General features: G+C 45.1%; 1 protein-coding gene across 8 annotated transcripts; it reads right to left on the minus strand.

The window, feature by feature from the left end:
- Positions 1 to 932: 932 nt before the first annotated feature.
- Positions 933 to 25,810, minus strand: ankhd1 (ankyrin repeat and KH domain containing 1). Of its 8 annotated transcripts, none has more exons than XM_040173799.2 (39): positions 25,303 to 25,810; positions 22,322 to 22,475; positions 17,885 to 18,008; positions 17,512 to 17,659; positions 17,182 to 17,329; positions 16,863 to 17,096; positions 16,643 to 16,737; positions 15,945 to 16,100; positions 15,681 to 15,762; positions 15,269 to 15,460; positions 15,039 to 15,148; positions 13,281 to 13,368; positions 12,496 to 12,623; positions 12,264 to 12,407; positions 12,047 to 12,149; positions 11,632 to 11,894; positions 11,254 to 11,511; positions 10,695 to 11,166; positions 10,469 to 10,608; positions 10,258 to 10,369; positions 9,998 to 10,143; positions 9,766 to 9,908; positions 9,377 to 9,590; positions 9,085 to 9,260; positions 7,570 to 7,732; positions 7,393 to 7,488; positions 7,187 to 7,303; positions 6,932 to 7,100; positions 6,615 to 6,811; positions 6,140 to 6,489; positions 5,818 to 5,970; positions 5,443 to 5,592; positions 3,500 to 5,009; positions 3,139 to 3,328; positions 2,736 to 2,861; positions 2,327 to 2,575; positions 1,961 to 2,145; positions 1,714 to 1,878; positions 933 to 1,566 (listed from the first exon to the last, which is right to left on the minus strand). In XM_040173799.2, exons 1-39 carry the CDS (start codon positions 25,579 to 25,581, stop codon positions 1,507 to 1,509), a joined length of 7,989 nt encoding a protein of 2,662 aa, XP_040029733.2. In that variant the 5' UTR covers positions 25,582 to 25,810; the 3' UTR covers positions 933 to 1,506. The 8 variants fall into 8 exon arrangements, with proteins under 8 accessions (XP_040029733.2, XP_077958436.1, XP_077958435.1 ...); XM_078102310.1 differs by having other exon boundaries at positions 15,945 to 16,106; XM_078102309.1 differs by having other exon boundaries at positions 17,512 to 17,674.
- Between the last annotated feature and the right edge of the window lie 804 nt (positions 25,811 to 26,614).

Here is a 26,614-nt window from a genome sequence, read left to right on the forward strand (position 1 = left end):
CTTTTAGGGACACAGTGGTCCTCTGCAGACTGTGTGCCGTGCAGATGTTGAGATGGAAGCAGTGGAGCACTACGGACCATCAGTCCAAAAGTGGCCCGTTTGCCATCATCCCCCTTCTGTTTGACACGTAGAGAAATTCGTCTGCAGTTCTCCGCTGTATGTTGCGCCTTTGTTAGTGTTTTACTTGCAATGCAAACAGCTCACTATGTTTAACAACTGTCTCAGTCTCTTCGGTCTAACTGACTGCAGCAGACGGTGGTTTGTCAAGTCAACGCACACCGGAAGTAAACAAAGCGTTAAAATATTGTATCGCGTTGACAATAATCTCATGGATTAACAATTTAACTTTGATGACCTTATTTAATACACAAGTAGTGATATGTACATTTACTGTTCCTGTGTAATGCCAGGATACTATACTGTTGTATTTCATAATTTAGGATTGTTTTACAGTACCCAGTTTGCTAATCTCAACAAAGCCAACACTTACAGAATCTCAGTAGTCGGTGAAATCTAGTGTTTTCAAACCTCAACTAGTCTAAATAAGAAAAAGTTTTGTATTTTGAAGAATGAATACATTTAGAGTACTCCCCAATGGCTGTTTACTTGAGCCAATATCAGATTCCAACCAATGTATCCTGTTGCTATATCATCTGGCGCGACAGTGAATACTTTCCAGCGAGCTCAATTCTCAGCTAAAAACAAATAAGCACCTCGAAGAAAAAAAAAAGAAAAAAAATTGCCAAATAGAAATCTGTTCTTTAAAGGCAATTTGCAACCACAAAGGCAAGTCTCAAGAGGGCACATCGACACCTGCTGAGAAGAACTAAACAGATGCGGCCCAAAAACATCTACAAAATTGAAAAAAAAAATGAAGTCAGAACATGGAAGAATACAGTCGGGAAGAACGTTTAATAAAAAAAACGCACAAATACTTTTCAATCTTTTTATTGAATATTAAGGTAAATATTTCACATTAATACAGGCTACATAAAGTAGAGCCACTATACGACATGAAATTTACTCTCATTTTAACCCTTTTTAGTATGTAAACAATTATACATGTATTTACCACTCTAAAAGGTTCTGATTTCTCTTTCTCTTTAGGTAATCATCATCTAGTTCTGGGCCAAGTTTAAATAGCTACTTCATGTTGAGCCCCCTGCAGCCCAAGAACGGTGTATGTGGGTTTAAGTCAAAATCGCTAAACTACGCAGAGAATGGATCCTGTTTAACAGGTGATCGCGCTTGTTTGTTTGCATCATCAGGACACTGCTAACAGCTCTCGAACAATTTCGCTTTCTTTGTTTGAGATAGGCACATCAAAGAATGGTGTCAAGAGAACTTCCGATTCTTCAACTTCTGCTCTGCACTCTCAGGTCTCTACTAAGGTTAACACGTTGCACGTTTTCTTTTTTCTTGTCTTATTCGGTCATATTCGTCAGTTGGTAATTAATGTTTGCGCTCTAGGTCATGCTGTGTGCGTTTGATTGCTGTGGACGCCGTCTAGTTGACGTGGTTCAGGTGCACATTTCCCACATGAGGTGCCCAGGTACCAGGCCACACCTGAGGGGAGAGAGGACCAATAAAGGGGTTTATGTTAGAACGAGCGTCGTCAAATATTGCATTTGACTAGTGGGAGAAACACTAGACCGTTCAACTCTTAAGCATATGATTAGACACTAAGGGTATCATTTTAAAAAAGGACAGTACCTGCTGCTGCGGATCAGAGTTATCTGCGTTGTTTGGGACCACTTTGATGATGGGGCTCCATGCAGGGTCACTAGCGTGCAAACCATTGTACATTGGTGCACCCGGCCCCTCTGCCATGGGAGGATGAGGGGGCAGCATGCCTCCATACATCGACATAGGCATTCCCTGAACAAACAATAGCACATCATTGGTTAAAGGCGTGGGCCTATGAGAAACGGGGGAAGAATCATCTGCAGATCTCCGACACCTTTGGGAAGTCCATGTAACTGTTGGGCAAATGCTGAGGCTGGTGGTAGTTGTTAGCGGGGTTCGCAATGCCCGTGTCGTCCTGCTCCATGGGCTGGTGCTGGGAAAACGCTGACTGCTCCGTGTGCAGCTGAGGGTGCATCATGTGGCTGCTCATCAGGGGTTGGGACCAACCGGACATGGCTTCTGCATCAAGACAGAAGGAGTCGACATTATTAGTGCATATCAGCTAAACGCTGCACAATATCTGAGATTGGACAATGGGATTGGGTTTGAAATTCATTTGAAAGTTTTCCCCTTTTCTTTTAATTGTAACAAAGAAAACAGAAAAACTAAATACCTGAGGAAAATGTGCGTTTGCTCTTACCCGAAGCACTGCCAACCCCGAATGACCAAATGCCTCCCTGTCCAACAGACGCCGTGTAGCTGGTGGTGAGGAGAGGTGGGTTGACAGAACCGGTCTGCCTGATTCTGGCCAGCCGCTCAGTGCCGATGGGTGGGGGAACCTTGCGGTCCTGCTGTGAGGAGCTGCCTTGCTTAGGCTGGGGAGGAGGTGGAGCAGAGGTGGAAAGGGCGGAGGATGACACTGTTGATGGAGGAGGGACAGGAGATTCACCTGGTGCAGAAGAGACAGTATAGGAAGGGATAGTTACGGTCAGATCAAATTCACACATTTAGAAGTATTGCTAAAAATAATTTAAAAAAGGGCCATTTGTAAATGATATAAAAAGGCTAAAAGGAAAAGACAAACCTCCCCCCAAAAAAAAGCCAAGTACCTGATGTTGATGCGCTCCATGGGTGAGGGGAAAAGTGCTGTCTGCTGAATGAAGGTGTGCCGACTGGTGTAGGACCGTGCAGATACACAGGGCTGCCAGAGATACTGGTGGCGTAGCTCGTCAATGCTGTAGGCGCAGACCATTAAAGAGACAGCTCATTATTTAGCACATGAGGAAAACTGTCCCTCAAAGCATCCCCTTCTGGGCTTTTCTTTAAACGCAATTACCATGTTACGTTTTGTCACTATATTTAGTTGCAGTTACCCCACCCCTATGTTGATAAAGTTACATTCCTCTGTACGCCTGGTCATGAATCTCAAGAGGGATTTAGTTACTGTATTTAAAACCAGTGAAACAGACGTCTACGCAATGATCTCGTATGAAGTAAAATAAATAGTCTTACCAATGGGGCTGTTGACCATCCTCTGTGAGGCAGAGCGGTACCCTGGGGCTTTGGAGCCGTCCGGGGGAGGCGGGGCCATCATATTCTCTATTTGGCCCATACTCATGTAGGCTGGTGGGACCGAGTATGACTGCTCTGGAGGCGATCGAGCTGGCAGATGGCAAGCACCCCACACCTGATTGTTTCCAACCTGCAAAGCGGGCGCAATTACTCAAAGTTATGATTATAAAAGAAGCCGTGATATTTGTACTGTTTAGGTTGTTCAGCTTTGCAAATTCCATTTGCGTCGTAAAGTCCCTACAGCTAAAAGTAAAACAAGACGCCAGGCTAATGTTGATAGTACATTTATACTCAAACTCACCTGGCTGTTGTTATCAAAGATACTGCTGAAGTTGAAGAGGCCAGCATGACCAAAGTTGGGAGGCATCTGCTGAGGCTTTCCCGCCACATGCTGCATCTGGGAACCGTTCATCATCCCCATGTTTGTAGACACCTGAAGGGAGCCTTGACCGTGGTTCTGGGCTTGTGGAGGCAAATTTGCCTGCTGGGACATCTGGTTTGGGGTCTGCTTCAGGCTATCTTGCTGAGCATTGAAGGGTACGAACACAGATTGCTGTTGCGTCTGCTGCTGCTCAGGGAGGGAATAGTAAGGCCCTTGTGGCTGCATACGATGGGAGACTCTGGGTGCAGGGGCTGAGAAGTGGGGCACAGTGTTGTTTGGGTGCGCAACATTGTGTGACAGGGCAGGAGGAGGCGCTGAGGGGTGGTGGGAGCTGGGCTGTGGATTGAGGAGGGGTGGTGGAGCCTCGGTGGATGATGCGGAGGAGGGGGGAGGAGGCAACTGCTGTCGAGTCTCTGGCTTGGGAGGTAAAGCCATGGCGGGGGCACTGAAACCCACAGAGTTGATGCTCTCACTGACAGAGACGGCCTGGTTCTCCACGGAGAGAGAGGGCTTGTCTTTTCCGGAAGGGGCAACGGCACTGGGCTCCGTTTTAGTAAGCTGGATGTGGGGCTGCGAGTTTGCTCCAACAAGATGTTGAGGGCCGTCGGCGGCAGTTGTAGTGGAGCTGTGATGTGCAGGAGAACCTGTGCCTCGTACTGCGCTGCTGCCACTTGTTGAGGTGGCAGCGACACACACAGCAGGCTTGTGGTCAGGGGCAAACAGCTGTTTTCTGACGGAGGAAGGAGTGGGAACGCTTGGCTGGGGATTGTACGGAGTAGGATTAGGGGTATGAGGCGAGGCTGCAGCTGAGGCAGCATTAGGAGCACTGGCGGCGGTGGTGTTGGTGGTAGTGACCCCGGCTCCTGAGCTGGCCGCGTTGCTGTGCTCGCCGTGGGTCGAGTTGGGTCTGGCCTGGCCTCCAGTGCTGTTGGTTCCTCCATTGTGTTTGGGGGAGCTGTTGGCACTGCCAGGACTCACAGGACGCACGGGGAAGGGCCCCCAGGTGCTGGCGGCGGGAGAGAAGGTGCCCCCGAACTGAGCCATGGGGAGACGAGGGTGTCTGATCTGGTGCATGGTCTGAGCAGCCAGTAGAGCCAGCTGAGGGTGAGCATACGCCAAGGGCAGAGACACAGGGAAGGGCTGTCTGACATTTGACGACAGCCCCTTCCCAAGCTTTCCCCCGGCCTGAGAGGAGGGCGAAGACGAGGACGAAGAGGACTGGAACGAGACGCCTGCGGAGGTGACCAGCGAGCTCAGAGCCTTCGGCCCAGTGGCTGAGCCGCTGCCGGCCCCAGCACTACTGGGGAAGGAGGGGGTTTTGGGGACTCTGATGTGATTCCTTGGGATGAGATCCTCAAGCTCTTTGGCGGGGTCTTGGATAAGAGCGTTGATCAGCTGGACCGCATACCTCGTAGACTCCGTCCCGCCTCTGTAACGAAGAACAACTCTTTCAGATTATTCGGTTTGTGCTAAAAAGATAAATTAAGAGTGATGCGGTTATGTTGTACGGTAAAGGAAAAACACCCAGAACTATTTTTTACTATTGTCATCCCGTTCCATCCATGCAAAGCTATTCTGATGTCTTTGGAAATAATATGGCAATGTTTTGACATCACATTTAATGCCAAAAAGGTTAAATAGGATGATGTATATAATATTTATATATATGTATATGAAGAGGATAGAACATTAAACTTTCCTAAATTCTACAAATCCTGTGTTGGACGGTTACACCGTTAGACTAGCCAAAAAGGGAATGAATGACATCATCCAGGAGGGGCTTATATTTTTAATGCAGCTTACCAACTGTTCTACTAGAGCTGCAGCGGCATTTACAGTCCAGCAGGGGGCATGACTTTTACCTTATGGTGATCATCCTCTCCCCGTTCTTGTCCTTCTGTTTGTCTACATCTATGTGTGCTCCCGTCACGTCCTGGATTGCTGTGATGTTGCAACCTCCTCGGCCCATGATGCGAGACACGACGGAGGCCGGCACAGACAGCTTCTTTGATCTTCAAAAGAAGCAGGGAAATGTCATTGTGTGTGTGTGTCTCTCTCTACAGTGTTTGCCCTAGGATTCACAAACGTGTGTGAAAAAGATGTAAAAAATGGTAGAGAAAGCCCTGGTTTATACTAGCAGTCAGAAATGCCCTCAAACCAATCCTTTTCTTTAAGATCTGTTAAGTGTGGTCAATCAAAATCATGGAAACAGATGAAAATCCTAATCAAAGGCTGACCTTCTGACGACTTCTTTCCAACCCTCTTCTCTCTTCAGGCCTCTCTTGGGGCTTGTGAGGCTGAGCTTACTGTTGGGCGAGGTGATGGGAAGAGACATAGTCTTGAATGGGGAAGGCAATGAGTTGCAGGTGGAGTCGCTCGTATCTTGAGCTCTGCGTCAAAATAACAGAAGAGATAATCGGTCATTTGTCACGTTGGGCGATTGGTTGACATTGGAATATATTGAAGTAAGACTTACTGGATATAGTACACACATATATAGCATTTTCTAAGCCTTGTTTTTCCCCTGGATAAGCATCTCGAAACACCTCTGGGACTCACTTTTGCGTTGATTTTGAGATGGAGACCGTGACCTTGTTGTCCACCTTGCAGTCGGTCTGCGGCTGTGGACAGTGTCTCTTCTCTAGGCCGCGCAGGTGGCCCTGGGTTGCTCCTGAGGAGGGAACTGAGGAAGAGGAGGACGAGGAAGAGGAGGACGAGGAGGCGGATGAGGTGAGGTCAGGGAGGTAGTTTAGCTCCTGACTCTTGCCCCCACTGCTGCTGCTCTCGCTGGCACAGTCAGTGCTATCCAAGGGGTCAGAATCGCTGTTTCCACCCGCCAGTCCCCCTCCCCCGCCCCGCGGCTCGCCGTGAATCTTGTTCTTGTCCGCCTTGTGCTGTGCTAGTGCAACCTAGAGGGAAGACACAGGCGTCAGTATACTGCGTAAAGGAACTTTTAGTCTGGATAATCAGATGAACACAGCAAATGGTGGATCAGAAAAGACAAAGGGTACCATTGATAATCATTAGTGCTCACCTGCGAATCCTGTAAAATGATGGTTTCGTTGGGCGAGTCCTTGGTCTTGTTCTTTTTGTTCTTGCGATTGGCGCTCGGGGTGGTGGCCACACTCGCTCGCTTCTTACCAAACGCTGTAGGGAAAGTGGTGGAGGTGGCGGATATACCAATGGTGGTGGTGGTGGTTGCACTAGGGGGCTCAATTGGAACCTCTTCTTCTGATGGCGGAGAATAAGTTCAAATTCAACGGTTACCAACGTTTTTATTCATTATGACTGAAGTCTCTCAACACTCAAAAACAATTATGCAGACTCTTAATGGTAAAAGTCATAGGTTACCGTCATCTGAATTCTCCTTCTGCTCTAGCATCTCACAGAAGTCATCCGTGGTTTTCTGCCCGCCCTCTTCCTCCTGCTTCCTCTTCTGCTCCTCCTTCTTCTTCTTGCGTTTCTCCTTGCGCTTCTCACGCTTAGCAGCCAGGGCCTGCTTCTTGATCTCCTCTCGGGACTGTCAAACACAACGCAGAGTTGTTTAAAAACAATAACATGTTTGTCCTCATCCACTGTATACGCAGCCATGGTGTCTGACATTACCCTCTCCAAGTCTAGCTCCTTGAGGAGAATGCTAGCGTTGTTATTGGCCTCGGCCGCTTGCTGGTCTTTGGCTTTGACAATGGTCTCCATGCACTGGTGGCACTTCTTCAACAGCTCCTGCAAACAGGAAACCAACCGCTGGCGTTAGCGCTTTGTCATTTCCATGGGACGAGGCAGACTGATGAACGAAAAGTAAACCAAAATACCTTGTCAGCGAGAGTGGCGATATATCTCATGCACTCAATATCTGATGGGAATTGGTTGACCTCCTTTACAAGATATTGCACCACCTTCACATGACCCTGAGATGGGAAGTAACAGTTAATGACCAGAGGCTCGGCAACGTGTAGCACCAACAATCAGGGTTTTCGTAAACACTGCACCTTGCGAAAAGCCGACATGAGTGGGGTAATCTTGCGGTTATCGGCTGCATCCACATCAGCACTGGCATGTACCAAGAGCTGGACCACGTCAAAGTGACCTCCATTTGCCGCCAGCCAGAGAGGGGTGTTCCCTTTCTTGTTCCGTACGTCGATATGGGCACCCCTGCGAAGAAAGGAAAAAAAAATGTGTTAAAGAGTCACATGAAGACATTGCAGCTAAAGGGCTGGGAGATAAGAAGCTATGGGCCACAGCTGATTTAAATCCCCACGGTAAGTATACCTATATACCAGGGGTGCCCAGTAGGTCCGTGCGAGTAGATCGCCCGCCATTGGTCACCACGGATGCACGGTCGACAACTAAACTTTGTAGTGCTAATTAGAGACCCTTGCTTACAAACCAACATGTAATTTCATCCGAGTAAGGTAATGACCAAGAATGTGTGGAATGGTTGCGATGGTTCAATCACTTCTGACGGATGTCTCATTGTCAATTAGTGACAGTAGGCAGCTTTGTTCCATTACTACTCGTTATTAAGGCCGGAGCCGACGGAAAGTCTTCCAAAAGATTTAGCATTTTTCTTTCTCCACTTTGATTGCACTTTTGAGGCCTTTATCATATTCAAAAACTTCAAAGAAATTTGGCTTGCACATCAGAGGTGCAAAAATGTATATTTTTAGGGTCACGCATTTGGGTAAAAAAAAAAAAAAAAATGTCTATAGTGCCTCCTAGAGATGTCTTCCTCTGGTGCGATGTTTGCCCACTATCAGCAATTGACATGACATTTTGGAAACCTGTGGATATTCTCTACAAAATCATGGTATTCAAATGCACCTACAGCAAAGGTGTCAGTACCAATAACCTAGTGGTTAGGGATGGGGGTTAACAAGCCACTGACTGGGATTGAAATCCTATCCGCTACCACTCATTATTTATGTTCCTTTTTTGTGGTTTCACAGAGTATCTTTGTCAGCCTTGGTGGCAGGAAGGCAACTGCTTTGAGAAAGCTCTTCAGGCACAGTCTGTTCCTTTTGTTTTGATAACAGTCATTGCAGAGAAGGAGCCCTTATATAAATGTGGCGAAACAAAGGGCAGTAACTTAGTAAGTTTAATGTCTGCGTTCAGGTCACTTCACCCAAAACAGTGTGGATGTTGCAAAACTTCACCTGTAGGCAACAGTGATGAGACACTTCCAGGAAGCTTGCTTTGGGAGGAGAGAAATTAGTTTCTCACCCAAACTTCTACTAAATCAGAAAGGCCCGTCCATTGCATAGCTTTAATTAGTATCATTATTTATTTAGCAGTAGCGAAGGGAGGTGTGGGGGTTGATCGGGGTAGATCCCCACAACTTGGGTCGATTGAAAAGTAGCTTGCGAGCCGAAAAGGTGTGGGCACCCCTGCTTTGTACCGTTGCCTCTGATGTCACACATGATGAGATGCATTGAAACCATGGGGATTATTTTATGAAAGGAAAACTTGTAACATGGTTCTGCACACAAACACATAAGGGCACTCACCTGTTGATGAGCAGCTCACAAAACTTGTAGTGGCCCTTGTCAGCAGCAATGGTAAGGGCTGTGTCTCGGGACGAGGGAACAGGGGGAGCGTTGACATCGGCGCCTTTGTCCAGAAGCACTCGGCCCACCTCCGCATAACCTCCCGAGGCTGCCTCCATCAGGGGAGTGAGGCCAGTCTGAATGAAGCGAGAGGTTACTCAGCGAGATAGCCAGCTACACCGCGGGCTCAGCTAGAGCAGGCCACACACATTTACAGATCAACTCCATGGCGAATGAAAACCAGACTACTCACCTTTGCACGATGCTCTACGTTGGCCTTGCGATCCAGCAGCAGACTGACAACCTCTGCCCGACCTTGGAAGCAGGCTAGGGTCAGAGCCGTGTTTCTGTTGGTCTCAATTTGAGCATTGATGTCCGAGCCCATGTCAAGCAATAGCTTCACTGCCGGCACATGGCCGTTCATGGCGGCCAACATCAGAGGAGAGATTCCTAGCTTGCTACCAGTCCTGGTACAAGAGCAAATAAACAAAATGTTACAGTAGTACAAACCTTTTTTTAACTGTTGAATGTGGTCTGAGTAGCATAACATAAGTCAATGAATATTTGCTTTCGATTTCATTGCAATTTAATATAAATGTATTTTGGATCCAACAAAAGGATTCTCAATGTCCTGTTGCTCACCTGGAGTTGATCTCAGCTCCAGCATTGAGGAGAATCTTGATGATATTGACGTAACCCCCAGAAGCAGCCAGGCTTAGAGGCGTGTAGTCGGACACATTGCGGTGTTCTTTATTCGCTCCCCGAAGCAGTAGCAACTCAACCACCTGACGAACACACATGACAGTTGCACAGTCAAAGCCAGGAAACAATTTACCACCCATGTCTCTATTGAGAATAGAGAAAATGCGTCTACCTCCTGGCGTCCCCCGGAGCAGGCCAGCGAGAGGGGGGTGTCTTTGGTTCTCTCTGACTGAGCCTCAATGTCACCCCCTTTATCCAGGAGCACCTCCACCACTCCAACGTGGCCGGCGGTGGCAGCCAGGATCAGAGGAGTAAAACCTGTGGTGAGCAGCGATAATGAGAACCGTGAGCTAATATTAAATTCATACCTCCCTGTTGTTCACCACACCATACTGGTTTTCTCATGCCCCGGTTATCATCACGCTTTCATACCTTTTTTGTCCCGGTGCTCAATGTTTGCTCCCCGTGCAATGAGGACGGAAACAAGCTCCTCGTGTCCTCCTGCACACGCCAGCGTCAGCGCTGTGTCATGGTTGCTCTCCGTCTGTAGGAGGGTGGTAAAAACATCTCTTATCAACTTCGATGTCTCGTTGCACCCAAGTGCACTTACATCTCCATTGTGTCAAAATGTTCTGTTCCTTACATGCGCATCGATGTCAACAGAAGGGTAGAGGGGCAGGACAGAAGGGGGCGAGGCGATGTTTCCAGGCATCTGTGTGGGCGGCTGGGACATGGGCGTGGGTGAGGTTGTAGGGTTCAGCATGGGCACACGGCTACCCACAGCTGTAGTGGATAAAAAAATTAGATGATTAGGGATCTACCATTTAAGAAATCTCAAATTACGAAAAAAAAAAAAGAAATTCTCTTACCTGCCATGATGTCATCCAGCGTGTCTGTGAGTGTCTGTGCAGGTCTAGCTACCATGAGCCCATCTGGTGCTTGCTGAGCGATCATTCCTGGGCCTAACTGTTGACCCTGAACCTGCTGCTGATGAGGATGTTGTGGTTGTTGGCCCAGCATCTGCTGCCCTACCAGTACCCTCTGCAGCTCTGGGCTGGTGCTTCCCGGGTAGTCCGCGGGGTTGTAGTCGGGCAGTGGTTGGATGGGGACGAAGGCAGTCTGAAGAGGCAGTGGAGGAGGCTGGGGCTGGGCCTGCGGCGAAGGGGGCAGAGGCGGCTGGTGCGGCGGCTGCAGCCCATCCCTGTAGAGGATGGTGCCCACCTGAGGAAGTTTGGGGTAATCGCCCTCTTCTGCATCAGCCTCTTCCTCCGAACCCTCCTCTTCGTCATCGTCGTCGTCGTCGTCATCATCATCATCATCGTCATCCTCCTCCTCCGCTTCCTGAAAAATGCAGAAAACATTCTCAAGTCTATACAAACAATATTATGCAACCAACAACACACCCTAAATGTGATGTAAAAGGTTCACCTCTTCCCCTTCCTCTCCTGGCTGCTCCTCATCTTTAATGGCCTCCTCATCAGTGTCCGAGCTGCTGTGTAATTGGGCACCTTCTATGGTGGGAAGAGCTGTACTTTCGGGACCTGGGCCCGGGCCCTGTCCGGCCTCCTGCTCCTCTTTTAAACCCTTTGCCTCCATGTACTCTTTGGTGAACTGTTGCTGTGTTTTCAGCTGCAGCTGGCGCTCCACCTTCTGCAGCTCCTTCAGGATTTTCTTCTTCTTCTGCACCTATGTGGGGAACAGCCACATCCATGTTTGACTAACTTCGAATACAGTGCCATGCAGAAAACATTTGATTTAAGAAAAAAGCACAAAAAATGTGTATTTTAAGAGGGTGATGAATTATACCTGCTCCTCTCTGCTCTTCTTCAGCTCTTCAATCTTGTCTTTGGTGAGCGGCTCCCCCTGAATCAGCTCTAACGACTGAAGCTGGGCCTTCTCAATGGCGCTGATTCTCTGGCCTAGCTCGTTCAGCTTCCCCTCAGTCTCCTCCACGATGCACTCTAGAGGCTGGCACAAGTGGAAGGGCGGCAGTGGCTCTGCTTCAGGCCCCCGGCCGACTGAGCTGGGGACACCGCCCTGAAGGGCCGCTTGTCTCTGTTTTGAAACACCTGGATTTGAAAGGAAGAGATCCGAGAAATTGAGGATTATCATGTGTTAACAAGGAAATGCCTTAAAACTGGGAAGATAATGGCTAAGTGAAGTCTTCAACTTCATTTTGCAAATTCCTTCCCTGGCGGACGGGACTTGCAGCGCTGATTACCTTTGATGGAGACCGGCGAGGGTGTGACAATGCTCGATGGGGCTCGGTCGGGCTCCTGAGGGGGCACTACCATGGCGAGAGCTTGGAACGGGACACGTGGAACCTGTTACGGCAGAGGTCATGTTAGTTTTAGACTCTTAAAGACTTACTCCTTTCTAAAAAACGATACGTTCCCAATCGAACATTAGTTATAAGTGTAAGTTGTTGCTGTATTTACCTGAGAGACATCTTGCGCAGGGGGCGTGAGCTGGGAAAGGTCAGGAGCTGGGACAGACAGGATGTTGTTGGGGTAGTCCAACAGGTACGACACGACATTGGTGTGTCCACCCTTAGCAGCTTCTATTAACATGGTTGAACCATCCTACAGAGAAAACATACACGATAACAATGATGTGCTGGTATTACACACAATATTCCAAATAGTCAAATGAATGTCCAAGGTGCATTACTTTGAGTCTGTGTGTAGGATCTGCCCCGTGTGCCAGCAGCAGCTCCACCACAGCCAAATGTCCTCCAGCACAGGCCAGAGACACCACTGTGTGGTCATTGTTGGCAGTGGTTCTGTTCACATTAGCACCTGTACACAAGAAGACACACATTAACTCACTGTGTTAATGTGTCACTCTAAAAAGCAAACTCCTTAGGCGTCCGACCCATATATATATATATATATATATATATATATATATATATATATATATATATATATATATATATATATATATATATATATATATATATATATATATATATATATATATATATATATATATATATATATATATATATTCCTGCATTAGGATGGGTGAGCCTACATAAAATATATTTGGTAAATTAAACAATACTGTAAAAGTTAGTTATCCATGAGTGTTATCACCTACACAAACGTAAGTGCATCAGTACACAAAACAATGAAGAAAATAATTGTCCTTCAATGTATATCCTAAACAGAATGAAGCATCTTTCAGTCAATCAATCAATACAACCTAATTTTACAAGACTCTTTGTAAATGTTTATATTATAAAACTATTAGAAAAAGGTCTTGGCCATTTAAAACAGCCAATTATTATTAGTAGTTTATTCAGGGAATGTAGATATACACATGTATTGATCTATTCTACACCGTGACTTTAAGGAAGAGAAAACATTTTGTGGAATTAGGCAAAAAAAACAAAAAAACATTAACTTAAGTACATTTGACTTGCTTCTCTGATCAGCTAATCAATAACCCACCTTTGCTGATAAGGAACTGTACTGTACAGAGATGTCCTGCCCTTGCTGCTTTCATTAAAGGCGTCCGCCCTCCTTCAGATTCATGTTCCTGGAAGACGATGTGAAAATGTGTTTGTTTAGTTGAAATTAGTCCAAAAGACCAACAAAAGCTGCAAAGCCCTCCAAGCCTTCACACAATAGACAGTGTTCAATACGGTCAATTCAGATGTGCAGAGAAAAACACTTTATTGCACTTCAGCTGGTTTTATTTAAACCTGTTAACCTAAAGTAAGGAATCTGCCCATTGTTTGAAAACTGTTTGACACTTTGCTGGGGAACCGAGGGAGGAGTGCTTTCGTGGAATTTGGAAACACGTTTTTAACTAGTAACCCCCAACTAATTTCACACTTTCAGTAGAATTGGCTGAAGTAGGTTTACCCTGAGTTACTAATATCGATAAAAAAAAAAAACTAAAAAAACTAAAAGGCGCACTTAAAAGCCTTTAATTTTCTCAAAAAACGACAGTGCGCCTTACAATCCGGAGCGCCTTATATATGGATCAATTGATTAATCCATACTGGTTGTACACGGCGCTCAAGGCGCTCTGCCAAATATGCCAAAGATCGGTCTGCGACGGCGAGATGCTGAGCGGGCGCTCAAGCGCGTGAGATATGGAGCTTATTTCAGGGCGCGTCAGAGAAACAAAGCTGTCGTTCTTGCCGAGCACTTCATGAGATTAAAGAGCGAGAGGCGCATGCTTCTGCATCTGAATCGTTGCATCGACGCACTTGTTTCAATTCATGGTTCCAAAAGTCTTGCGTGTGTTGCACAGCAATTCGCGCCGGAACAATAGGTGGAGTAACGCGTTTTTGTCGAAGACGACCTAGAGAGTCACGTCTTTGTGTGTGGTCGTTGGTTTATTTATTTATCATAGACTTTATTGCCCCGTGCATCGCCACTGCTGCTTTTCATCGCGGACACAATTGTCCCGTAATTTCCTCCACAACTTTGTGCACCTCTCGACCGGCAAACCGCCATTTGCGGAGATCTCCCTCCATGAATCAGAGGCTATCCGCGCGTCCTTATAGTCCGCCAATGACGGGTTGTAGAAGCGGTCATATTTACACATTTCTTCCGACAAAAGTTCTTCAATTTGATCCGTTCTCTCGTAAACATTCTTCGCGGTATTGTACTATGAACCTCGCAGCATCAATCGGACCCTGAAAGCACAGGCTCCACCTCCCCCATCCACCTGCTCAAACGTCAAACGTTTGACTGCAGTATCTTATGCGCCTTATAATCCGGTGCCCCCTATATATGAAAAATGTTCTAAAATAGGTAATTCATTGAAGGTGCGCCTTATAATCCAGTGCGCTTTATAATCCAGTGCGCCGTATAATGCGGAAAATACGGTACATTTAAATCCTACTTGAAGTAAAGCATTAAAGAAAGTGTACGACCATAAATAAATAAATGTACTAAACATCTGTTTCAAGGTAGAGCTTTTGATATGAATGTGATTTTCCGTTCCGGATAAATAAAAACAAATCTTATTTTGATAGTTATTGCTTGTGAAACAAGTATAAATTTCCAACGTAAAGCGTAACACTTTCCTGTCAGTTAAATGTAGTACACCAATGTTTTCCTCTGACGTAAAAGTACACAGTAAGTGGAATACAGGTTGAGTGGCATGCTTCTAGGCGTTTTGTTTTTTTAAGTGTTTAAGTGTGAGTAAGGGCCAATCATAAGTGACGGGGAGGATTAAAGAGGATGGCATACCAAATTGGCTCCAGCCTGCAGCAGCACATCCGCCACATCTGTGTGTCCGTTCTCACACGCATACGTCAGCGCTGTGTCACCCGTTGCCGTTGTGGCATGAACGTTTGCCCCTGAGTGACAAAAACAAGAGATTAGGTTTGCAAACATGGCAATATAACTGACTTTTTACAACGCAGCCAAGCTACCGGTGCTAAATCTGCAGGTGCTTGGCTTCTTTACTCTTAACTCACCTGCAGCCAGTAGGTATTTGACCAACTCTAGATGGCCTTCCTGTGCAGCCTCCATTAGAGGTGTGGAGCAGCCTAGCTCAATGTCGGCGCCAGCCTTGATGAGGAAGTCTGCCACTTCCAAGAAGCCTCCGCAGCATGCCAGAGTCAAAGCCGTCTCCTGGGTCTCCTCTGTCTGGGCATTGATGTTAGCACCTGGTCAACAGAACAAGAATAGTAAGCGATTCGTTACGAAGTTACTTTCAGTGCAAAACATGCATCCATCTCTTTAATGGGTTGAATAATAAAAAGCTATTTACAGATTACTCTTCTAATTTCTTCATAACATATATACTCTTAAATACAAAGAGGGCAACACAAATCCAAACAAGTGTGTACTGTTCACTGATGTGTCGGAGATGCAGATCTCGCTTACCTTGGGCCAGCAGCAGTGCCACCATCTCCTCGTGGCCTTCTCTTGCTGCCTCCATGAGAGGCGTGTAGCCTTCATCATTAACCTGGATGAAAAATTAGAAGCATCCGCGGATAAGAAAACATGGGGCTAGTATGAGTCACTGCAGATTAGTGTGCAGTATTTTGTTGGGGGGAAATCCTTGGCCAACATAGTTCATAGTGACACTACTCCTTCCTGTAGTTTATGGTCTCGTGTTGGTATTTAAGTGTCAGTCCTGTCACCCACCTCTTCCAAGTTGGCTCCTCTCTCTATGAGCAAGGCTGCCAGCTCCACGTGTCCTCCACAGGCCGCGAGGGTGAGGGGCGACTCGAAGGAATCGGCTGGCATGTTGACCTGCGCGCCGCTGTCCAACAGCAGCCGTGCCACCTCCACATGGCCGTCCTGGGACAGCGAGACACACAGAGAATGTAGAGATAAGCACCTGAATAAATATATGGGATCACTTTTCAATAAAGCCGGTATACCATCACATTGCACCAGTCCAAGAACCTCTATTCTTCACAATTAACGTTGAAATATACAAAAAGGATATGTATAACTCAATTTAGAAAGTCTCTCTGTGCGGTAATTAATGGGTCAAAATCTTTTTTCCATACTTACGGTTTATTGGATAAGCAAAATTGTGAATTGTTGCATGCACAGTAGTGTCATTAACATCCATCCAACAAACATAGAAAGTGATGGAATCTAAAACATCCTTTGTTCCATTCTAAAAACAAAGAGCTCTCTTGCCCAACTATTTAAGAAAACTACACAAATTAAGTAATAAGTGCTGGGTGAGATGGTTTAAATACTGAATAAGTCTGACCAGTCCCTTAAGAGCTTTGTCAAAGTGCTTCGAGAATAGACACAGAAGGTCTGCAGAAGTTCCGCTGCCTACATTGGGCAAAATCTTTAGGTAACGGTTTGGGTCAGATGCTCACCATGCACGCCTCCATCAGAGCTGTATGCATTTCATCCGTTTTATGTTCCTGGTCTGCTCCGGCCTCCAATAGAAAACGCACCATATCCAGGTGACCTGCAGACAACAACTCTAAGCTAATTATCTAGACCGTGTATCGCAACCCAGTAGTAAAGACCATGTTAAAAGGAACCAAAATAAGACAACAGGTATTGATTATTGATACTTTTTTGAGCTCAGACCTTTGTAGCAGGCAAGTGTGAGAGCGCTCTCCTTGAACTCGTTGGAGTGTGTGTTGATGCCAGCGCCATACTCTAAGAGTACCCTGGCCACTTCTACGTGACCGGCACTGGCCGCCTCCATTAGAGGTGTGTGTCCGTTCTCGTTGTGGTCCTCGATGTTAGCGCCCTCTTTCAGCAGCACCTTCACCACATCCACGAAGCCCCCGGCACACGCATACGTCAACGCTGTGTTGCCTGGAAAACAACAGGAAAAATGTATATGAGCATAAAGCACAGAAGAAAATAATCATAAGGATAGAGAAATAAAGAGGGCTTTCACCTGTGGAGGATTGTGCATTAACATCTGCCCCGTGGACTAGAAGCAGTTTGACGATGTCGACATAACCGCCACTGGCCGCAGCCATGAGGGGCGTTATGTCCCCCTTGATGCCCCGGTCCTCCACGTTCGCATGCATGGCCAACAAAACCTAAGGGGGAAAGACAAAGTGATATTAATAAATTTAAAAAAAGAAAATCAACTAGCGCTAGCATGATCACTTTATCTTTGGAGAAATGTCTCTTCAGTGCAAACACACTACAAATAAAAATAAATCATATTGCAGAATCAGAACCCATCAGCCCACTCCCCCCAGAACTGCCGTTCACATACCTGTGCAAGTTCATAATAGCCTGCCGAGCAGGCGAGGCACAGCAGGCTCTCTCCTTCCTCAGTGTGTTCGTTGACGCTCCTTCCTTCATCGAGTAGTTTGCGCACAGCGTTGACGTCCCCATCTGAGCAGGCCTCCGCTAAACTACGGCTGAAAATAACCAGACTGCTACAATTACTGCCCCTGTGACAGGTGAGCACACATGCGCCTCACATTCACACAACCACTCATGCATACTGTACGAGCATCTCGGCGTTGACAGAAAAGACAGTGACTATGCTCAGTCGTAATGACTTTGAATGAGTGACTGAATCTATGAAACTGTGTACGAGACAAACTGGCCCGTGCCAGCGTCAGTAAGGCAGAGATACATACTTGTCGGCTTGGCCGGCGTTTAGTGTGTTTTCGGCTCTCATACGGGTCAAGGCCGCCGCAGCTTCGTCCAAGGCACAACTCACGGATGAGGTCAGTCGCCGTAGCACTTCAGGGTCTGCAAAAGCTTTACCATCGGCAGTTGACAGTTTACCGATGCCTGGCGAACACCAAAGGGGCAGAGGTGCATAGGGCAAGGCAAACCACAGGGGAGCACAACCACACCAGACGAGGAAGCAAGTCCAGTCCAGCCAATCCAATCCAGGGTTAGTAGCGCCATACAAAAAAGAAAAAAGAATTCACACACAGAAAAAACACACACACAAGCATTTGTTAATATGGCTTACAATCTTTTCTCACTACCTTCAATATACCATGTATGAGGTTTAATTTTGCCAATGACTGGGTCAATGGTCCAGTACAAACAAGGTCTACTGGGCTGCTAAAGGAGCGTCTGGGTAAAAACAGATCAGGACTTAAAGTAAATACAGTGAGGGAGGTTGTGTTAGATCTACAAGCCAGTAGAAATAGGTTCAGGCTGGTATGGGAACAGCAAAAATGTCTGAATTATAGATGGGTAAAAGGCAGTGAATGTGAGAAACTGGAGACAGTGGTCAGGGAGAGAGAAACACTGGAAGAACAACAAAATACCATCTGTTAAGAAAACGTGTTTGTGTATGATTGCGTCATGATAGAGAAGAAAACCCAACTATGTCAACGAAAGGAACGAGCAAGCGGAAGGGCAAAAGAAACTGCATTTTCTAATGGCCGACATTGAAAGAGAGACCAAAGAACAGTTTCACAACTGGTGAAACCGCTCCGGTGTTTGAGTTGTGTGTGGCAGGGAACGTTTTAAAAAGGCATGTGTAAAAATGAAAAAAAAAGGAAGCCTGAAGAGCCCAAAGAGAAGACAGAAAGTGATTGCTTTGAACTGGTTGCCCTTAGCGAGCGCTAGTCCTTGTGGTCCCTCTGTGTTTTCACTAGTAGGCCTGGGACTTCATCTAAACTTAGCAGGGCTGTCGGACAAGCATTTCGCAATCGTCCCAAAGGTAGAGGGAAACAACGGCTCAAGGAAGTAGATCATTAATGTTATGTTGAATTATGCTTTTCTCAAGAGAATACAGGTGGTGCATTGAACCAAAACCGACCGAGCTAACCCGACGTCAGGGTTCGACACATTGGAAACTCTTCAGACAAAAACAAAATACATTTTCTAACCTTTGTTTTTTGTTTTTTTTTTAGACAGTTTACTTGTACAGTTGTAAACAGTGTAACTGTAAAATGTGTCATGCTAGCCACGGAGCAGACTACAGCCACTGTACCATCAACACACAAAGCCATCGGAAGGACCAGTTTTAAACAAGTTGAACATTATAGCAAACGAAAAAGAAGCAAGCGAGTCATGTTTCCTCACTGCATTTGTGAAGAAAAGCAGTTGTCACCTATTATTTTAACATGAATTAAATCACTAGACACCAACTTTAACGATGTAGCCGACCGCTAACAAAGGATGTAATAAAGATCCTTCTTTTTATTATTTCCCTCAACATACAGGCTCTGGGCTTTGATCCTGGCTGGTTGCAACTTTTTTCAAATGACCGATAAAGTGGCCTGAGCTCCTGGGGGAGACCTGCCTTGGACTACAGCAGCACAGCAAATCCAAATCCAGGATGTATTTTACAGTTCTTTAACTGCCCAAAACCTGTTTCCACAACCAACATGATCTCCTAGCTAAGTAAACATAAAATATAAGGGGATGTGTATATACCACATGCTGGTTCAAATCATAAAACTGGCACTCAACACTAAAGCAGCTCAGGTCTTTAAATTGTGTTGTGATTAATCCAATATCTGACACAAAAGGTTCCAATACATTTATTTACCTTACAACTTTTAAATTCAAGCCATCTCTAACCGGTTAGTCCTTTGACTACAATGGTTTCCTTTCCGACGCGGTTTCCAACGAGTTACTTTAAAGATGAAGCGTAAAATGTAGGATCCAAGTTGTCATCACAGGGAGAGCTACGGAATAATTGCGGTGTCTAGTGTGTATTATAGTCCGTAGGAGTTCCCTGCAACACGGATGTAAATGTGAGGAATTAGTCTGAAAGCCCTTGGTGCCTTGTGTTTAGATGACAGTGAAGGAAACAGTTCTCGTTAAAGAGGAGAAATGCTTCTTAACTTACATGGGTCAACTGACCTTTTGTTTTTAACAATTTATTTGCCTTAATTGGACAGATGAAGTGTTCAGTGGCAGACTACAAACACAAAGACAGAGAGAGAGAGAAAGAGAGAGCAAGAGTGGTATGACATGCAACAAAGGTCCCACGGACGGAATCGAACCGGGCACACTGTGCTCGCACGGCATGTGAACACAAAACGTCCATCTATAGACTTAAAGGTTGAGAATGAGAGATCTTAAAAGAACTTGCCAGCCTTTATGAAATGCTTATTTTAGTTACTATTTTTGCCCACTTGCCTTTACCTCATTAATTAGGTTAATTTGGTTCACTTATAGCTGGACCATAACTGAAGTGAACCTCGTTTTGATTGTTTTGTACTGTGTGCGCGCTTCAGTGTTTTCATTCCGTAAAATGTATACTGCTGTATTATTCAGGAATAACATTTGCCAAAGAGGTCTCTGACCTCCATCAAAATAGTTCAGATAAAACAGGGTAAATACAATAAGAACTTATTTTTAAAATTGTTGTATTGTATGCATTTTATTTCCCTACTTACATATTTGTTTAAAAGGTTTTTTTAAGCATTGGTATTAATACACACCATATTTTAAAGTGAGTTTGCAAGGTCTTCAAATAAACAGGCCCAGTAGTTGAGAATAGCGTAGCGCTTTTTAACACCTTTTGTGGTGGCCCAGTTTATTAGTGTGCAAAATGATGGTTTAACGGAGAAGACCCAAGACCCGGGGGAGAGATTGGATTCCCCAGTCAGAGCTGGTAGATGCGGCCCGGGAAAGGGAAGGTCCCCTGCTGGAGCGGTCGCCCCGCGACAAGTGGTTGGAGGTGAGAGATGAAATTATAGTGACACGACCAAAGGTACTTAATCTTTGCAGGGTATCCAACAAATGTCAATTTGGGGTGTCAATGAAAAGTTTTTATCCAGATCAGAACCTGATTCCTTTAATAATGATCAACTGCTGACAACGATTCTGATCTTTTACGGTGTATTTTTCCTACTTACAAAATACAACTGCAGTTTGCCAGGACTGAAAAAATGCCAAATCAGTTTAAAAAAATACACCCTTTTTAGTGATGATACTGTAAAACAAAGCCTCAATGATTGGTAGAATATCTATACATTATGATAATGTAGCAAAGACTCATTTCCTTTAATGGTTTCCCTTTAAAGGAAATGAGTGTCAGTACACCTCTGTGGTAGCAGATTTGGGGCAGCCTCATCATTCCTCAGAAGAACCAAAATGCTCAAGTTCAACAGCCACTAGCGAGCATTGGGACAATCTTCAAATGTTTTACTAGCCCGGCTCTGTAACCCAGCGCAATGAATTGGAAGAGAGACAATTACACAATAGCTAGCGAGGGTAAAGTGCAACAATTAAGCTTCAGTTTTGAAGGTGTTTACAGTGGCATTACCTGTCAATTTGAACTTTTTAATACAGTCTACCAATTTAACGGGTTACAACAACCAAAACAAAAAGACATTTCACCTAATTGGATGCAAATATTTTGCTTTTAGACTATGTCCCATGAGCATCTTCCCTCCTAACAGGCTTGGGATTTGACTACTTTGTTGAAGAAGAGGTTGCCCAAATCTTACTCGCAGACACTATTATCTCTAAGAACAGCAGACCTCTCAAATGAATACAACATTTGAAAAGGTACGAGTAGCGTTTTTAAGCAAGCCGTAACAGATCTTAAGCAAAAGACAACGAAAATCGTAAGTCTTGAGAACAATTCCGACCAGTCAGGGAGAAAGGGGAATAGAATGAGATTAGCCATTAGCCGTTCAACACTGGCTCTACGCATGCTGCGGAGGCTCAAGTGCGTTCCAGGGTTAATCTGCCCGGTAATGTTTGTAAGCCCAAACGAGGCCAGGACACCCAGCCCAAATGGATTAATCTACATAGACCTTCTCCCACTAGATCACAAGTACTAATCAAACTAAATTACCCCACTCGCTTTCAAACTATGTGTCGTTTTGACACTAAAAGAACCAGCAGGTTCTCTTCGTATCCCATGAGCCTACGGCCCATGCTACTATTGTTGGGATTTGAATGGGATAGTGGGGGAGGCTTAAGCAGAAAGGTGTGGTCTTGCTTACTCAAAAGTTACTGCATGTTAAAGCACACATTAAGACTAGTTGGAGCGAAAAAGGTGTGACCAAATAATGAGGTACTGGTCAACTAGAAATTAGCATTTGTCAAGATTAAGGCTGAATGAAGTTGAGACAAAGCAGTCATACCTGCAGCTTCCAGTAGTGCTTCAAGTCGAGCCTGGGTCTCTGGATCAACAGTCCTCAAATCTACTCCGTCTGTGGCGCTGGACAAAAGCAACTCTGACGCAGTCTTCATGATGGGGTTATCCAGGTCCTCCTGGTCCAAAATGAACGACTCCACCTGGAAGAGGTAGACAGACGAGGGTAAAAGGAGAACAATTAGCGCTTTGTCAGCAGTTTATGTTTCTGATGTAATGTAAATGAAGTTTAGATCTTGACCAAGGTTTGTATAATATAAAAACTCACGAGAAAAGGTATTTGGTTACTTACACCAGCCCCGTAGAAATAAGTCCCAAATCAGGCAATTAGTTAGCATTTTCTCACGCCCATGCGATCGCGTCGTTTCATTTTTTTTTCTTTTTTTCTGCCAATTGTATTTACACTTAATTTGTGAAGAACATCTTGATGGACAAAATGTTTAAGTATCATAAATGATTCTAAAAGGAAGAAGTGTGACGCTACGTTCTGGGTAGCCTACTATAATAAGTCAAGCCTGCAGCTCTCTACACATCACTTACAGCTCCATTATCATGTATAGATGTTGCCCCACACACACCATCTATAAAAAGACCAGGCATAGTGCCCTTGTTTATTTACAGTTTCTTCCAAACGAGAGAAATCCAAAAGAGCAGGGAAGCCCAAGTACACCACATAACTAAGATTTGGCCATCATCTATCACAGTACGTGTTAAACAGTTCATGCTTCGAAAAAAGTGGTGAGTTGATTTTTTTGATATCACAGCTCAAAATGAGTTTTATTTAAATGCAATGTTCTAATAAATAGTAAAAGTGAATATTTTACAAATACTGAAGAATTGTTTATAGTCTATTTCAAAGTAACTGCTTGTTCAATCCCCCAGTGTCACCGTTTAAAAGGGATGATTCTAATGACTCATGATATATTTGTTTACAGGTGGAAATAATCAAAGTCCCATCTAACTACTAATATCTCCATAAAAGTATGCAATAAAACACTGCAATACATCAACCATAGAAATATAAAGAAGCCAATATTGAGATGACACATTTGACAGAACTAACTTTGCCTAATCAAAAATAGGGGATTTTAAAAAACAACAATAGGAGTAATACGTTTCAAACATTCACAGAATGCAACAGTTTGCAAAACAGCCTCTGACAACTGGAAACTGTCCGAATCCACGTCCGTGTCCATCCAAAAACTAGACGGCTTTTGGGGCCCGGCCCAGAGAGCCAATGTTGAGAGAGTCAGCATTCAGCAATGTGCAGGAATTCAGCTATATGATAGGAACACAGAGCCAAACAACCTGTGGGGGTTGTAGTTCTACCATGGCCTTTATAAATCAACAATGGACATCAGTCCCCACTATTAATGAACTACAGTTCCCACAGTGTTGGTTCCCAGAGAGCTGCAAAGGCCTAGAATGGCATCTGCTTAATCCTGGGGCTCAGATTTTAGCTACTGCCCAGAGCAGCGAGTTCTCCACTGGAGTAAAACACCACAACAAACACTCCCTCTAAAGACCTAAAAACAGAGCTGGCCGAGTACACTGCCCGAGATGTGATCGTCAAACTGAATATTTCCTTCTGCTGCTGCTATACAGCCGATGCTCAGGGAGAAATGTCAATATAGCCACACTGTATTGACACCGGCATCAGCTGACGGTCTTACTGTGGCGGGTGAGAGGAACAGCCCGTTGGTCAGATATTATTAAGATACAACAGACGCAGCTCTACAGGTCATGTGCATAGCTCAGCAGGGTCAATTCTCTCTGCACACCCAGAACTCCTTGATTATTGTGTTTGACAGTAGAGGCTGCACCCCCTTTAAGATGACAAAATGATTACGCTACAATGAAAATGCAAATACAAAAAAAGAGACCGTTGATGCATACGTGTAAATCGATTATTTGCTATGTAACGTTAGCAGTTTGGCATGTGCCCTTCCTGAGGCTACTGCAGTTGCACAATTTGTGTGCAAGCACGATTAATTACATCTTATATGACAATAACGAGGCTAAGTGGTCTAAATATTGTAAAACTGGCCTTGACATTAGACACGACTTACCCAAACCATTAAAAAAAAACGTAAGACGAAGTAGCCTTTTGATTGCATAAAAAAATAAATCCCTCAATAGATGGTTCTCTCGTCTTGTCTTTTAAATGTGTGCTTTTTAGTGCGATGTGGTTCAGTGTAAAGCATGTCGGAAGCATGTTTAGCGCAGGAGATGCCATCACACCTGTCCCCGTGTGTGACTGCCAGCACATGGGAAGTTGGAGCAGTCTCAGCACGAACCCTGCCGGCTCTCAATTGTGACATCCCATATCGAGTTGATACAGTAGTGTTAGCTATCTGACCAAAAGAGGCGAAAAATGGAGAAAAACACCGACTCTCTAAAATTACAGGAGTTCCGCGGGAGGAAAGTGATATCAAAAACTTAGCGGAGGGACGATCGGAGTTCATTTACATGATTTGGAAAAGTGACGTAATTGCACCACAACTACGAAATGGCAGATAGTTAGCTGGCCGTGAACGCCTCTGGGTTCACGGGCATCTTCCATTAACGGTGGCTGGAAAGCTGTTTGGAAGAGCCGCGAACTTGTGATGGGTGTTGCGAGACGCCAGCACCGAACGAGGCCGTCGCCGCTTCCACCCGAACTAGGCCGTGGTCACAGCCTGCCCTGCATAAATAAAACATTTCACCCGCTCAGCGTGAACAACTGCCGTTGTCCCATCAAACATTACCAATAGCAAACACCGCCTAAGCGACTGAACTGCCAAGAGGTGTCGTTCGATTGAAGTGCTGTCTTATTTTACGTAATTTCAGCGGCCTGGGAGGGGGTGGTTGCCAACTGCGAGCTAATTCGCTAGCTAGCAGCCAGCTCGCGCTAAGAGAGGAATGTTACCCAGCTATACGGTTAGGCTTAGCTAACTAGCTTAGCTAACTAGCCCAGCTTCGCGTAGCTACCTCTGAAACCTCGTCTTCGTCGCTGCCGGATCCTGGACCCGAGGAGAGGACGGCCGCGGCCGCCAGTTTGAAATCCAGTCTTTCGGTTGCAGGCCCACCTTGTTCGCCGTACAAACGTACTTTCTTCCCACCTACACCAATCCCAATGCCCCCTAGTCCGACTCCTCCTGGTGTCGCTCCTACCCCCATCCCTGCCACTGGGGAGCGAGGAGTCACCGAGTCAATCTCGTCCTCGAAGCCGTCCGTCAGCATTGCCGTCCCGGTTACTGCATCCTGCATACTTAGGTTCACGATACTTGTGTTCACGAGCTAGTTGTTGACTTAAACGTCCGTCCAGGCTCTTTCTTATAGGATATTTACGTGATTTTACTTCAGGGAATCCAGAAACTCTCCCGAAGCGAGGGTTGAGGAGGATCTCTTTCCCCCAGCCATTAACTTTCTAACAACCTAACGCGATACGCACTGTTTCTGAGAACGAACGCCTCTGGAAGAAATCCTGATAAGCCCATTGGTTGAGCGGGAAAAAACTCCGTTTTCCATTGGTCGGACATAAAGCTTGTCAAACATGAGACCGCAACGTCATGTTAGGTTTACCAATATCACGAGGCTGTAGAACGAACGTCAAGATATGACATGGTAGGCGAACTTAACTGGTAGCAAGCGTTACTAGTTTACGTAAACTCTTATTGGAAAATCAGTTATATGGGGGGCTAATGTAAATGTGTGTATGATAATGTATGGCACCTGTTGTACAGAAGTATCTATTTTATCTTACTTTAAATGTCAATGAATACCATTAATTGAACCTTACATATAATATATGATGTAATTTGTGGCTTTAATTTGTTGATGAGCATAAATACAATTATAATAATAAGCAATACAGGTGGACATTTTAAGGTGGACATTAATATGAGACAGAACATACACAAACACACAAAAAAACAAATAATAAAATCCTTTGTCATCCTGATACTTTGATCACATTTGTAATCTGAAATGAATTTCTGTTATGGATGTTTTACTGAAAATATGAAACACAAAATCCCATGATATTTCTTAACCTACTGTTTATACCGAGATGATTTGAGCATGTAGTAGAGACAAAAGAACACAAGGTTCCCAGTAGCGACTTCAGCCACGAAAATCAAAAACTTTTATTTCCAAATCATTGAGAAAAAAAACTTAAAGTCCCCAGTCCTAAATAAGTGCAGAATGCCTTGTTATTTCTATCAGACTGAAAACACAAAATAGCAATTCAGATATTGCGCAGTACCGTATGTAGTAAACTGTTCCAAAGATTAAAAGTGTA

Source organism: Gasterosteus aculeatus, chromosome 4, assembly GCF_964276395.1.
Source record: "Gasterosteus aculeatus chromosome 4, fGasAcu3.hap1.1, whole genome shotgun sequence".
Lineage (NCBI taxonomy): Eukaryota > Metazoa > Chordata > Actinopteri > Perciformes > Gasterosteidae > Gasterosteus > Gasterosteus aculeatus.